At 36.1% G+C, this 15,260-nt stretch overlaps 1 protein-coding gene across 2 annotated transcripts in view; it reads right to left on the reverse strand.

Moving 5' to 3' along the window:
- Positions 1-404: 404 nt before the first annotated feature.
- PDE3B (phosphodiesterase 3B) overlaps positions 405-15,260 on the reverse strand; it is a 130,127-nt gene continuing 115,271 nt past the window's right edge. For both annotated transcript variants that reach the window (XM_074372349.1, XM_010965040.3), the window contains exons 13-16: positions 10,297-10,500; positions 8,099-8,260; positions 3,769-4,021; positions 405-2,607 (exon numbers count right to left, since the gene is read on the reverse strand). In XM_074372349.1, coding sequence (XP_074228450.1) covers positions 2,393-2,607; positions 3,769-4,021; positions 8,099-8,260; positions 10,297-10,500 — 834 coding nt within the window. In that variant the 3' untranslated portion in view covers positions 405-2,392. The remainder of the gene's footprint in view (positions 2,608-3,768; positions 4,022-8,098; positions 8,261-10,296; positions 10,501-15,260) is intronic.

A 15,260-nucleotide genomic window follows, 5' to 3' on the forward strand; every position in this document is an offset into this window, starting at 1 on the left:
CAGTAAGCACATAGATACATGACAGCACTACAAGATTATTTCTTAAAGACTATGACTTAAAACAACAGCAAATTCATGATGAAAATGATTCTAATAAAAAAAAAAAAAACTAATCTGATTCAGTAGTAACCAAAATAGAATCTCCAATATGGCTTGTAATAATTTCTCAAGCGAGAGTCCATCTAATAGTGCTGTTTATACTTAACATTCATTTTTAAAATTTATGACTTTAAGTTTCACCAAGAACACTTTTTAGTGTTCGAGTTATTTTAATACATGTCAATTATTTAACAAACGTTAAATAATTAAAGGGTTAAATTACTTTAAATTGAGTTTTCAGTAATAGCATTTTTAAGAGAATAAAAACATGCTTCTTTTGAGAAAATAAAAATACACACTAAACAGCCCAGTACAAAATTTTAATAAAATAGAAAGTGAGGAAATTTGAGTCTCATTATGCATACATGCACATGTGTGAATTTATACATATATGTACTTTGCAATAGCAGAAATATGTAAAATGTACTCTAGAGAAACAGAAGCACAGGATATATACATTATAAGGGCAAACTCAATAATAAATTAGTTAAAATTTTATTACTCAGTAATGAAGGACCAGTTTACAGTGATGTGGCAATGGTAGCAAAAGTAGTAGGAAGGAACTCAACACACAACGTATCTAATAAATAAAGCTTAGTGAGTCATTAAATATTACGATACCATACAGGATCAAGACATTCAACACTAACATAGATTTTTAATTGATACCTTTTAGATAAGCTAAATATTCTAGGAAGGTAAGAAACTGCCTGCTGACATACTTTAAATAAAAGAATTACCTTTGAAAATTAATGGTTTCACTGTCAACAAAAGGTGCATGGACCCAATATAATATGGTTTCCAAAAATAATGAAAAATATTAGTCTACCGTCTTGCTATTATTTTGGCTGTTCTCTTTATCTTCAAAAAATTTCCACAACTAGGCTATATTTGGTCCCCAACAAGTATATAAACATGGTCTATTTTCTTTGCAATTATCTTAATGTGCTTTTGTGTAAAATGATTTACTAAAATATTTAGATTTTTTTAATATAAAAATTAAATCAGTACTCCCACAATTTACTTTATCTCAAAAATTAAGCTTGCAGTTTGGCTCTAGAAGTATTGAGTAGTCACAGGTCATTTCTGTCACGTAGTCTCATGGCAGACGGAAATGAACAGAAAGATGAACATTAGTTTTACAGTAACTAAACACATGACACCCAAGATATGGACCTAAAGATAAGCACATATTCCAATTATTCAATGTATGTGGCGTTTAGAGCTCACACTATTTCACATGTTCTTTATCTCTGATGTGATGAATTTCATTTAACTTCTGTATTAAGGCAAAAGATACACATCTTTTTCTTGGCTTTAATTAGTCTCAAATTTATGTAAGAAGAGAGAAAATAATGCTCATTTCATAGACGGTTAAACATCAATATTAAGATACTTTTTTTTTCCTTCTGACAAGTTCTGCTGTGTTAATATTAAACTAAATGTTTAAAAATACTAATCCTGAGCAAGAGTAAAAATAAGAACAGTTTTAACTAAAGAATAAAATCCCTTCATTAAAACTAAACACCTTTAAAAATTCAACCATGGAATATAGAGTCAATGAATCTGGAATTCAGACTTCTGACGTCCAAAGCAAACCTGAGTACCCCAAACAGAAAGAACACACGGTAGGTAACAGCAGTAAAAAGCATCAGAAATTGATGCACCTGGATTTTGTTAAATATAACAAAGGTTACTCAGTCCTTCATGGATAAACCTAGCTGGAGAACAGCACTGAACATTGTACTGCGTTGAACAGACCCCTCAAGGCAACACTGGATTTCTTTTTCAGATAGGCACAGATTTTTTTTTTCCTTCCTAAAATATCCCAAGACATAAAAGACACATTTGGAAATATGAGTCCTATTTTTGGTGTATGTGTTGTTTTGTTTCTGTTTCTTTGTTTGTTTTGAATCCTGTTTTCATGAAAGCAAAAAAGTTTTGGCCACTTTGGAAATTGAAGTCACTTGAGTTTTTAGTTATAGCTCCCCCCTCATGAACAATAAGAGCCTTCTAGCCAGCAAAGCAGTATTACAACAAAGTATTTATACACCAGTAAAGGCATTAAATAAGAGCTTGGCAACACAAGTCGTCTGAAGCCAAGCTCTGTGGATACGTTTTCAGTTCGTGCGGTGAAAGTGCACCAGAGTGGGACGCTGCCAGCACAGCAAGGGTCTTCTCAAAGTGTCAAGGCCTGTCCCCGAGGAGCGGTCCTGTCCTTTTGGAGTCAGCACAGTGAGCACTAGGCAGTGACTTCCTCCACCTGGTGCAGCCCTTGGGGCCTTACGCCCTTTTATTCCAGCTGTCTCTCTTCCTCTTCATCTGCTTCTTCAATGACCTGAATCTCATCTCCTTGAGGTAAGGAAGAATTCTCCACCTGCAGTTTAGTCCCATCCACTTTACATTTCTCTTCTTCCTCTATTATTTCCTTCCATATCTTGTGGTTTTCGGTGAGGTGGTGCATTAGCTGACAAAATATTCGCCGCCTGCCTTTCCTCCTTTGTGGTTCTGTGAAATTTAAAACACATGTATTCTAATCATAGCAATATGATCCAATCATTCAATAAGTATCTGAGTGCCTGCTGTATTCCAGACATTTACCTAACTGCTAGGGGTTATAGTTATAAGAAGACTGAAATATCCCTGCACTATGGAGCGCTGTTTCTGGTGGGAAGACCTAGACGAGCAAAGGAGCAAGACACAAGCTTGTTGTTAGATGATGTTATTATAGATAAAAATAGAGAAGAGGATTAGGGAAGACTGGGTGAGGTGGGAGTTGGGGGAGAAGGGAGGCTGGGACTGAGATTTCAAGTGATAAATAATAATGCAAAGTAAAAACCAACATTTTAAGAGGTTTTAAAAAATGTATTAAACACAATTATCACAATTTTGGTAAGTATAAATAATTTTTAGAAGCCAGTCAACTCTCCCAAAATGACATCAGGTGGTAATGGCATAAGATTACTCTTCACTATGTTAATCCTGAATGCAAGGTAGGGTGGGAGGGAGTTCTTTGTAGTTATCTGTTCTGATTTATAGCATGCTTGGGAAACAAAAATAATTAGCTAGATGTAATTTAAATACTACTTTAAAAAGCAAATAACTGACTTCATTTATAGTTACAAAGATAACATGTTTCTTTTTCATTTTCCATTTATACTCATTGCTTTATATAGAAAACTATGCATTACAGTTTGGAAGTTCAAAGCCATAATGCCACACAACTTGGTTTTCCTTTCAGAGTCAGGGAATATGTGGTTTTCCACTTCTCCCAGCTGTGCTGAACTATTTCCTAAGTCTATATGAAGGGCATGTTAACAGACAGGAGAGTGGTGTGAGGAGGGGTCAGGCAAGGGGGGACTAGCCACCAGGGCCCAGTCACCTCACATACACTGAGTTCTGGTGGCAGCCCCAGCATGCGTGCACAGGGAGAGCCCAACACCTCCAGAGATGCTGCTTCAGCTAAGGATGCTTGTTGTGTGGCAGCATTAGCAGGGCACCCAAACAGTAGTTAGTCAAAACGAGGCTATTCAATATTAACGTTTAGACAGTCGTTACTTAAGATATAACTACTGAATCTGTATCTTAAAAACAAAGATCCGAATCCCAATTAAGTGGACATTTGCAGTTAATAACATTAAAGAAATGACAGCATCCCTGTATTCTTACTAGAATTTAGATTGTCTTCAATTTCTTCATCCTCTGTATCTAATTCTTCACCATCTTCTTCATAGCAGCTTTCAGTTTCATCGTCCTCTTCTGCTTCTATCCACTGACCCGGTAGCAAACCAGCAGCATCATAGGAGTGACACAGGGGACCCACTATGTGGGTGATAAAAGATTCTTGGAGTTTTGCTAGTTGAGGGGAAGAACGATCCATGAAGGGACTGATGGGCAAACCAAGATTTGATTCTTCATCTCCCTGATCATATTAAAGAGAAAAGTACATCTTTAACTGTTGAGCTTTGCTGTTAAAATTATCTTGAGGTTTTTTTAAATAAGCACAGTCTACCTCAAAATTTTTACAAAGATGTATCAATGAATCTGATTACTGTCATTCCAACTGTAAAAATTTCTCTAATATTTCAGAAATCCAAAACTAGACATTAGTTTCACACTCCCAGTCAACAAGTATGGTTGATATTTAGGTAACAAGAAAAATATACATCTTTTAAAATGCGTCAGCAAATTTACTAATAAACAAAAATTATATTTTAATAGAATATATAAATTCTATATAAATTACCAAGATTCTGTAATTAAATATAGAGCCTCTTTCTCTTAGGGGTAGACTGTATGATGGAAAAAGGTTTATTGCTGTAGTTTTACATTGAATGTACAGAGTTGAGTTATGTAAATGCCTTTCAACTCCCCCCCCCCCTTTGCCTTTCCCCTTTTTTTGTAACAGTAGAACCGTTTAATGAATCTAAATCAGAAAACTCAATATGTAAAAACAGACAGAAGTAGAGCTACTGTGCTTGGGGTGAGGATCTGGGCCCAGGGACACCCTCCCACTGTGGTCTCCAGGGTTCTGGAGAGCACAGCTGGAGTTCAGACAGATGTGGTTTCAAAACCTGATTTTGCCACCTACCACCCATGTGGTGTTTGGCAAGCTCTATTCTCAATTCACGTGTAATAGTTGAGTAATAATCTATAGATTTGCTGTGAGGATGAAAAGCAGTATTATATAAAATGTTGAGCAGTCCCCAAGTGGCACTGTTAACGTTTTAGTGCCTGGTGTCTGAACTGGTAGGGAGTGAATACTTCCCCGGTGCACAAATTCTGCAGGCAAGCAGTGCCTGTCTGTGCTAAGTCAAGACAGCCCTGAGGAGACAACCAGAAACTGTCCTGTGATTAAAAATCTTATGTGACTTTATCTTCTGTGAAGAAGAGAATTATTAATGTTTAAAAAAAAAAACCGTTACAGGATTCAACAGTTTCGTAGATTTGGCTTTTTTTTTTTAAATAGGAGCTTGGCTTTTCTAAGCCCACGGCACATAAATGGCTATAGAAGTACAAAGATTACACATTTATGATAATAAAAGGGTAAAACGTTGGGCAAGGTGAGAAATTTTTGTCCATATCTGAAGGATGTTCAATAGCATAATGAGATTGAGAAGGAAATTAATCATTTTGAAGAGGGTGGACTGAGACTTTTCACGTAGATTGGTACATTTAACCTTCATGACAACTCTGTGTGGTAGGGTGTCAGATGACATTTTTCCCATTTGACATATGAATAATGAATCTTAGAAAGATTAGGTGAAACTGAAATATATTTTTAGTGATCTTATTTATTGAGCAGTTATGTGTCAGGAACTGTTCTAAGAACTTTACATAAATTAATTCATTTAATCCTCACAGCATCCTTATGAGCTGCCATCAATATTCCTATTTTCTCAATGAGGAAATTGAGGCACAGAGAGGTTAAGTAACTTGCCCAAGGTCACACTGCTGCTAACAAAGAGCAGCCAGGATTCGAACCTCAGGCATGGCTTCTAAGTTTATTTGGTAAGAATTAATTCTCTGTACTTTAAAAATGTATTATAAAATGGGTCTAAATGAAATTTTCTAATACTCTTTCACTGAATTAGTGAGTTTCCTAAAATTGGTATATACTAGCACCTTCTTATTACCTCTGTTGGTACAGATAATATAAAGGCAGCATTTCCTTAGCATAAAATTCCTAGGTGAACATGAACTGAAGCCAGAAGCAGGCTTCAGGTACCTTTTTTGTTTTTGTTTTCTTTTTTTTTTTTTTTTCATATTTTTATTGAAGTATAGTCATTTTACAATGTTGTGTCAGTTTCTGGTGTACAGCATAGTGCTTCAGTCATATAGGAACATACAAACATTCATTTTCATATTCCTTTTCACCATAAGTTACTACAAGACATTGAATATGGTTCCCTGTGCTGTACAGTATGTACTTATTGCCTATCCATTTTACATATATTAGTGTCTGCAAATCTCGAACTCCCGCTTTATCCTTTCCCACTCCCTCCCCTACAGGTAACCATAAGTTTGTTTTCTATGTCTGGGAGTCTGTTTCTGTTTTATAAATATGTTCGTGTGTCTTTTTTTTTTAGATTCCACATATAAGTGATATCATATGGTATTTTTCTTTCTCTGTCTGACTTACTTAGAATGACAATTTCCAGGTCCATCCATTTGTTGCTGCAAATGGATGTCGCAAAGTTTTGTTATTTTTTATGGCTGAGTAGTATTCCATTGTATAAATATACCACAGCTTCTTTATCCAGTCATCTGTCAACAGACATTTAGGTTGCTTCCATGTCTTGACTATTATAAATAGCACTGCTATGAACATTGGGGTGCATGTATCTTTTTGAATTAAGGTTCCCTCTGGATACATGCCCAGGGCTGGGATTGCTGGATCATATGGTAAGTTTATTTTTAGTCTTTTGAAGAATCTCCATACTGTTTTCCATAATGGCTGCACCAAACTACATTCCCACCGACAGTGTAGGAGGGTTCCCTTTTCTCCACACCCTCTTCAGCATTTATCATTTGTGGACTTTTGAATGATGGCCATTCTGACTGGTGTGAGGTGATAACCTCATTGTAGTTTGACTTGCATTTCTCTGATAATTAGGAATATTGAACATTTTTTCATGTGCCGATTGGCCATTTGTATGTCTTCCTTGGAGAATTGCTTATTTAGGTTTTCCACCCATTTTTGGATTGGGTTGTTTGGTTTTTTTTTTTTCTTAAGTTGTATAAGCTGTTTATATATTCTGGAAATTAAGCCCTTGTCAGCCTCATCTTTTGCAAATATTTTCTCCCATTCTGTAGGTTATCTTTTTGTTTTGCTTATGGTTTCCTTTGCTGTGCAAAAGCTGATAAGTTTAATTAGGTCCCATTTGTTTATTTTTGCTTTTATTTCTATTGCCTGGGTAGATTGTCCTAGGAGAACATTGCTGAGATTTATGTCAGATAATGTTTTGCCTATATGTTTTCTCCAAAGAGGTTTATAGTGTCTTGTCTTATGTTCAAGTCTTTAAGCCATTAGTTTATTTTTGTATATTGTGTGAGGGAGTGTTCTAACTTCATTAATTTACATGCAGCTGTCCAGTTTTCCCAACACCATTTGCTGAAGAGACTGTCTTTACTCCATTGTATGTTCTTGCCTCCTTTGTCAAAGATTAATTGACCAAAAGTTTATGTGTGTATTTCTGGGCTCTCTATTCTGTTCCATTAATCTATATGTCTGTTTTTGTAGCAATAATATGCTTTTTTGATTACTGTAGCTCTGTAGTGTTGTCTGAAGTCTGGGGGAGGGTATTCCTCCAGCTTCATCTTTTTCTTCAGTAATTCTTTGGCAATTATGGGTCTTTTGTGATTCCATATAAATTTTAGGATTATTTGTTCTATTCAGTTACCTTTGAGAATGAGGATGAGACTATGCAAACCTAGTATATATACTGCAATTCACAAATTAGGTAAATATTTATAACCATTTATTACCCCAATTATATATAATTTAGTTCAAATGTATCAGAAAAAAGTATTCCAAGATTATCACTAAGATTTTAGCTCTGATTTCTTACCCGCTGCCAGGACTTTTACCCAGTTGATGTTTCTAAGGCAGTCTTTCTATAGCAGAGTTTAAAATGGGTTGATATTTTAAAAGTTTAAGTATACTCTGAATCAATTCAATAACTTTTAGAAATAAATTATCCTTAGTTATAGGCTCTCGGGGTTCAAGGGGACCTTAGAATCATAACGTGGTCTGTCCTCAGCACTAGACTTGAATATATTCAACCTACTTCGGATAGACAATAAGCTAGTTTTTACGCAACAAAGGCAAAAGAGCTGAGAAAATACTAAGACCAGAGCAAATGCAACAATTTCTAACCATTTTTGGTCAAAGCAACTCAGATTTCAAGCATTTAGTGTAGTTATCCAAATCCCAAAGAGTAGTGACTTCAGATTGACTTGCTTTTAAAAATCCCACCAATCTCATGTTTCTACTTACCTGCTCATAAAATTCATTGACAATTCCTTCTGTCCATTTCAAATGCAAGTCTCGAACTTTTGCTGGACCATTTATATCCGCCAGTTTGATGCACACCTGGCATACTAAGAGGCGATCATTTTCATTACTCCATTCTATACCATTACTATTTACATCATTGGCCTAGTTTGGAAAAAGAAAATTATGTTAGGTGCTGAGGGCACAGGAGTTTTGTTGTGTTTTCGTTTGTGTGTTTTCTTTTAACCAAATGATCTTAAAACTGTTTCCTGTCCAAATGACAGGAAGGAATTTCAGTAAATGTTTCTTTTAATTGGTTTGTATCATAACATGTATCTGTGGGTTAAATTTCCCTTTGAAGTGTCATAATTTTGTCAAAGGAAGTGGGGCACTGTAAAAGCATAACAAAACAAAACATAGGTTCCTATATTTGTGATTACCATAGAAAACTGTAATTTATGTATATTATATATTATACATATATAATGTTATTAATATATGTGCATATTATACATATATTAGATATATATTAATATATAATATACACAAATATATTAATATATAAAGTGCATCATATAAAATATATAAGTATGTGTGTATATATATATACATATACACAAAAACAAATCATTTAAGAATTGTAACGATTTCTACCTCAAAAAGGAACACTTAAGAAGTTTGCTTTATCTATAAAAGGCAACATGATACAGTTGAAAGAACACAAGTCTTAGAAGCTGGTCTCTATGATTTTAAATCCTGACTCAATGAATTAGTAAATGATTCTAACACTGGAAATACTACTTAAGCTCCCTGAGTCAATCTTTCTTCATCTATAAAAATAGGAAAAGTAATATCAATCTAGCCAAATTTCCACGATTAACAAATGAAAAATGTATGGTTCATAGTAAATGCTAACATTGTTATTTAAATGTTAATTATCAGGCAAGTCACTATGCCTTTGAAGAACTCAAATTTCCTCCTGTAACAGATAGAGTGAATGGGCCAGATCAGTGGCTTTGGAACTTTATTGCGATGGTAGATTTTTTGGCAACCAACCCTCTGGTCAAAGGTAATTTTATGTAGACCACCACTATAGAAAATAGTTAAAAAGAAAGGCTCTTTAGACTGAAACGGTGTAATCTAGAGTCCCACTCATATGGCATTTTCTTGAGGCTACAGAATAGAAGTCTCTGAGGAACAGAGATTCAAAAGCTTTGGGCTAATCTTTCACTTGTAAAAACTTTTATTTATTCTGACTTACGCACTTAAACTTTTATTAAGTAAAAATAAAATAGAGCTGTATAACTATGAAATAATTTTAAGGGCATACTGGTTTCTTGCTAATTTTTTTAAGCTGTTGTAATATTGATAAAATGCAACATATAAGTCTCCTTCCAGTGAGTCAAATCTAGTACTCCTTTGATACCCATTCCTCTACCCTGAAGGTACACCTTCCTTTAGGACACAAATGTCACCAAGAAAACAGCAGCTTCCTGCCTGTAAAAGATGGGACATCCTTCCCTGAGGAACCAAAACAATGGTTCTCAACTCTTTTTCCCCCAATGTCTGAGGCATAAAACACACTCCCATTAGTACCACCATCACATGAGGGCAATGATTCTCAATTCCATGGTGAATGTGAGTTCACTGAGGGCAGAAACTTTGACCTGTTCATTCCTTATTCTTCTTGAGCACAATGATTGCAGGCAGTGGGCAATCCCAATAAACAGTAGTTCAGTGAGTGCATTATTGTCAAGTACTTCTCCAATGCTACCAGCCAGCTAAACACTTAATAACATAAAGAACGCTAACAGGTGCCACAAAGTAGGCATAACTGGCTTCTTAGAAACACATCTTCAACTTCATAAAATGCCTCACTCGGCAGTGTGCACAGCATTCTCAATTCTGCCTCTAAAAGCTTCAGTTGACATAATTAGTTGGTCATTGTGTGAAAGAGTCACAATATAAGTGTATCAGAAAGGAAATGTAGCAAGTAATTGTAGTTTTGGACATGTTATAATAATGTTTTATTTTTTTAAATCTTGGCATATATATTGTCTTACATTAGATTTATCACAACTTTATGAGTGGTATTCTAATTTAACATTAAAATGCTGTAATATTTACTGTAATAACTGTAATACAGTAATGCAGACAATGATTTCCACTCTTGAAACCAGGAATTAATTTGCATAACAAACCTTGGCATTGAATTCAGCAAGGAAATCAAAATGCTTTTTAAGATCTGTGGCAAGGATTGCTTCAATGACTAAAAAACGAAAGCGCTTGAATTCCACGTGATCAAGATTAAGAAGGAAGTTGTATTCTGGGCAAGAAAGATACAGATGCCAGGCTGATGCAGCATGATGATTTTCCAGAACAGATCTGTCGTTGTACAAAACTGCCTAAAAAGGAACAAGAAAAATGAGGCAGGCATCTCAAAGATACTGAACTTTAATAATAAAGTTATGAGTTAGGATCAGGTTGGAAGGATACAATAAGTACCTACTACATGCCAGGCATTTTAATACCTGTGAAGAAGAGTTGATACAATTTTGTAAACAAGTAGACTGATGTGCAAAAGAGGATAAGGTACATCTTTCCAGCATACACAGCTAGTAAGCGAAAGGGTAATTTGTCTCTAAATTTTATCTTTTTTGCAGATACCACGCTGCCTACCAAGAGACGTAAAGTTGATATTTGAGGTCTTCTCCACTAAATCAGTAACTCTTCTCAGATGAATCTTCTTTTAATAAAGTCATTAGGGATAGAGAGCCGGTTTAAGGATACCTTACTGTTCTTTAGCCAGCATGGAATGAACGCTGGCGCTGATGGAAGGTGAACGAGACCCACATGTATGAGAAGGGCACATCTGTACTTCCAACCCTGACTCAGTGCTTGGGAGTCAGACAGACCTATCAAACAGGTAGAAGCACAAATCCTCTGGTTCAAGTGGTGTAGATCTATTCACTTTTTCTCCACTCCAGTGGAAGACCCTGAGGTACCTGCTCAGTAGTCTAGGATTTGGGAATACAGATTTTAAAAACCTGTATTATTGAATTATTAAAGATTATAGAATTTTTAAAGCTTCTTCCACCTCTAACAAGTAAGCAACTTTTAAAATTATTGAATAAGCATAGTAATTACTAAAAGAACTCTCATAGCCGGTGCTAAAGACTGAGGATAAAAACGACAACCCTGTCCTTATTTTCAGAGCTTCCTGTCTAGTGGAAAAGAACAGATAAAAACTATAGTGCAATCTCAGTTAAGATGCATATTCTGAGCCTAATTAAATCACTTTACATACTTGTGAAAATTACCTATTGTCTAGATTTAAACATAGACACTTACCATTTGATTGTGTTTTTACATCATTTGATTCTATCTAAGCAGTGATATAATTTAAACTTTGCAGAGGGCCATACAAAGGCTGGAAACAATCTATGTCCATCAATGGATGAATAGACAAGTAAACAGATGAAGATATATATATATAGAGAGAGAGACACACACACACAATGGAATATTTTTTAGTCATGAGAAAGAAGGAAGTCTTGCCATTTGGTAGACATGGATGGATCTTGAGAGCATTATGCTAAGTGAGGTAAGTCAGAGAAATACAAATGCTGTGTGACATCACTTATATGCGTAGGTGGAACTAAGTGGTTACCGGGGCTGTGGGGGTGGGGGAACCGGGGAAATGTTGGACTAAGTGCAAACTTGCAGTCAGAAAATGAACAAGGTCTGGGGATATAATATACACTGTGATTATAATTAACAATAATGTATTATATACTTGGAAGTTGCTAAGAGACTAGATCTTAAATGTTCTTACCACACATAGGAAAAAGATAATTATGTGATGTGATGGAGGTGTAAGCTATCACTATGGTAGTAACCACATTATACTATATGTATCAATTAAAACATTGTACACCTTAAACTTCAAAGACTTCCTAAGGGGTCAACTTACGTTTAATACTGGTTTAACTAATTCACGCTTAAATCTGATGAAGACTGATAAGCTACTTCAGGAAGAAGTAATCAAACTCCTGGCTCAATAAAGCACAATGTATAATGAGTGCCCTATAAAGCTAGCTGACTTAAACTCTCAGCTAGCGAGATCAGCAAAAGAAATTAGTTTAAAATTCCTGGGGGAGGGTAATGTCTTAGTGGTAGAGCAAGTGCTTAACATGCACAAGGTCCTGGGTTCTATCCTCAGAACCTCCGCTGAAAAAAAAAATTCCTATTTAACCTTTGAAATTATCAAAGAAATATAAAATGGGGGCAAAAAAAATCTGAATCAATATTAGAAGTTAGATATAATCACCATGCTGGAAAGCCCACCTTAGTTATTGCATAAGAAAAGAAGGGAAAAAACCCACCCAGAGAATAAGTGTAAGGAATTGCCGGCTGGACCCCCAGAACTCATCACCTCATGGCAAGAAAGAATTAAGGAGCAGTAAGGAGGAGGTAAATCACAATTCTCCTTTAGGAAGAATACTGGATGGGGGCACACAGAGCAACAAGCCAAGCTTAAACGGCGAGGAAAGCTTTCCAGGCAAAACAGATAATGAGGCCTCAGCTGGCTTTTACTGAGGGCACCATGACAACTAGAGAAGAAAGACAGTTAACCCCCAATTTAGAGCTGCAGTGACTAACATCCTTTCACTTTTTGCTGAAGAATCTTGCTATTTAATTTTCTCTAGCTATGGATCCCTTCCTTATCTCACAGGCAAACACATCTCTAACATGGCAAAGCAAACTAGTTGATCATAAACTTTTTTACCCTCTGAGTCAGAAAGACTTGAAAAGAGGTTTAACACAAACTGACAGAATTAATCTTAACAAATAGTAAACACTTTTCAATGAGTGAGCAAAAAGAAAAACCCCTCAGACATGAAATGCAGACTTAAACAGGAAGAGTATGACAAATCTGAACACATCTCCTTTTGAAACAAAAGAAACAGGAGGAAACATTAAAAAATCTCTAGGTCACAGTCATAAGAGTAAAGAAGGTACCTTAATTTCTGAAGTGAGAAATCCTGGATTAAGAAAGATCATTTTCATTAAAAAAATAATATTCCTAATTTTTTAAAAAGTCCAACAGAGGTAGTAAACAAATCAGGTACTGCAGAAAACAACACAGCTAATTTTTTTTAAGCCCTCGTCTTTAAAGAAAAGTCTTCATGAACAGCTGTCACTGGGGGATTCCTTTACCCTCAAGTTCTGGGTTTTAAAATTTAGTAATCCCGTATTTTTTAAAGACCCTTTGTCTTAGTTATCACTCTTATTTTGCTTAAACACATTTTTATGTAACTTTCTCAGGATGGATGCGACATGATTTTTAAAAAAATCTTTATGTATCTGAGACCTCTTTAGTTTGTTCTTAACACTCAGCTGTAGCTTAGCTGGATACAGAGCTCTGACTTGAAAATAATCTGTCTATGCCAGCCCTTCCTGTCTCCTCCCCCATTTTACTTCTTTCCTAGCACTTATGTCTTTCCTATCATCTCTGTCACTTAGACAAACATCTGTTTATCGTTTTTCCTGCTATACTGGAATGTGAGTTCTATGGGGGTCAGAATTTTTGGGGGTGCCTGTTTTGTTCAATAATAATACCTGGAATAGTGCCTGTCCCACAGCATGCATCCAATGCCCTTGTGAATGTTTCGTTGCTGAGTCTCTTTAGTTGGGAAGGATGAGCAGGAACTCTGTAATGTGGATGGGGCTTGTTTACCTAGCAGGTTTTGCTTTAGAATTACCAGTCTGATTTCCAAAATGAGAAAGACTTATCCTGGTATACTAAATCTCTCCTGGGCACTTCCTTCGGTATCTAACAGATGTGTATTCTGCCTGGCGGTAAATGAGAGTTGCAGTGACTTTGCTTAAAGGTGTGTGGTGTGTTACATGGGGGATGTGTGTGTCGTAGAGCAGACACGGGTAAATGACATCAAGTCTCTAGGGTTCCACCTAGGCTGCAGCTCCCTTCTAGTCTACTTTAATCTCTTAATATTTGCCTATATGTTTTCCATTTTCCAGAAACAGTATGAAATTCTTTAATCTACTGGTGATAATACCCTCCCACCTACTCCTCTCTGTTGTAATGACCTTCATCCCTTACTATTATTTCAGTCAGCAGGAAGGGGAGACAAATGCACAGGTTCAGTCACCGTCTTGATCCGTATTTGGGCAGACAAACATCTATGACTATCTCAGATCTACAATTCTCAGCTTAAAAAGGTTTTGTTTCCTTTTACCCCAAATCAAAATATTCTACAAACTATAATATCTCAGGCACTAATCTCCATCTTTCACCAACCTTTCATTTGGAAGTAGCTCAGAAATCTCTTAGAATTTTAATACTGACATCCCTCCAGGATAAACCTACTAAATGTTTTACCTTTCATGGCAAGGATTAAAAATAACCCTCCTAAGTCTTCCCGCACACTTCCCTTACCACGAGAATGCAGAATGCTTGATCCAGTTGGTGGTGTTCTACACTGCTAAGCTTTTCATCATACACTGGAGGAGTAATAGTATCTTTCACTAATTGTGGCCTGATTAGTCCTATTGAGCATCCCAACATGGGAGAGCCTGCTTTGTTACATAATAAACAGGTTAAGCCTCAGGCTTTCACAGGAGTCCTTATCTCACAGGCGCTGAAGAAGGACTCATGAATTTCATCACTCTGGGAAGAACAGAATATTTCACACAAGTTTGGCAGTCCTGCAGAGCAAAGAAATAAGACATCCTTCAACATTCAGCAAGTATTTACTGAATGCCTTTTGTGGGCTAGGCACCATTCTAGGTATTAGAGAATAAGAGAGATAAAAACCCCTGCCTGGCCTCATGGAAACTTACATTCCACCAAGGAGAGGCATGTGGACAACAGAATACACAAGCAAAAGACACAGTATGCTAAATGATCACTGCTATGGAAAAAATGAAGCAGAGAAGGAATGCCAGGGAGGGGCTTTTGAAATTTTAGCTGGAAAGAGGTGACAAAGTGAGTTCTATAGATGTCTGGGGAAAGAGCACTCTGGGGAGGGAGAACAGGAAGTGCCCAGGTTCTCCAAACAGAAGTGTGCCCAGAACATAGAAGGAAATAGCAAGGAGGCCAGCAGGGCTAGACCTGAGTGAATTTAAAAAAAGGAGAATTAAT

This window comes from Camelus bactrianus, chromosome 10 (assembly GCF_048773025.1).
Source record: "Camelus bactrianus isolate YW-2024 breed Bactrian camel chromosome 10, ASM4877302v1, whole genome shotgun sequence".
Lineage (NCBI taxonomy): Eukaryota > Metazoa > Chordata > Mammalia > Artiodactyla > Camelidae > Camelus > Camelus bactrianus.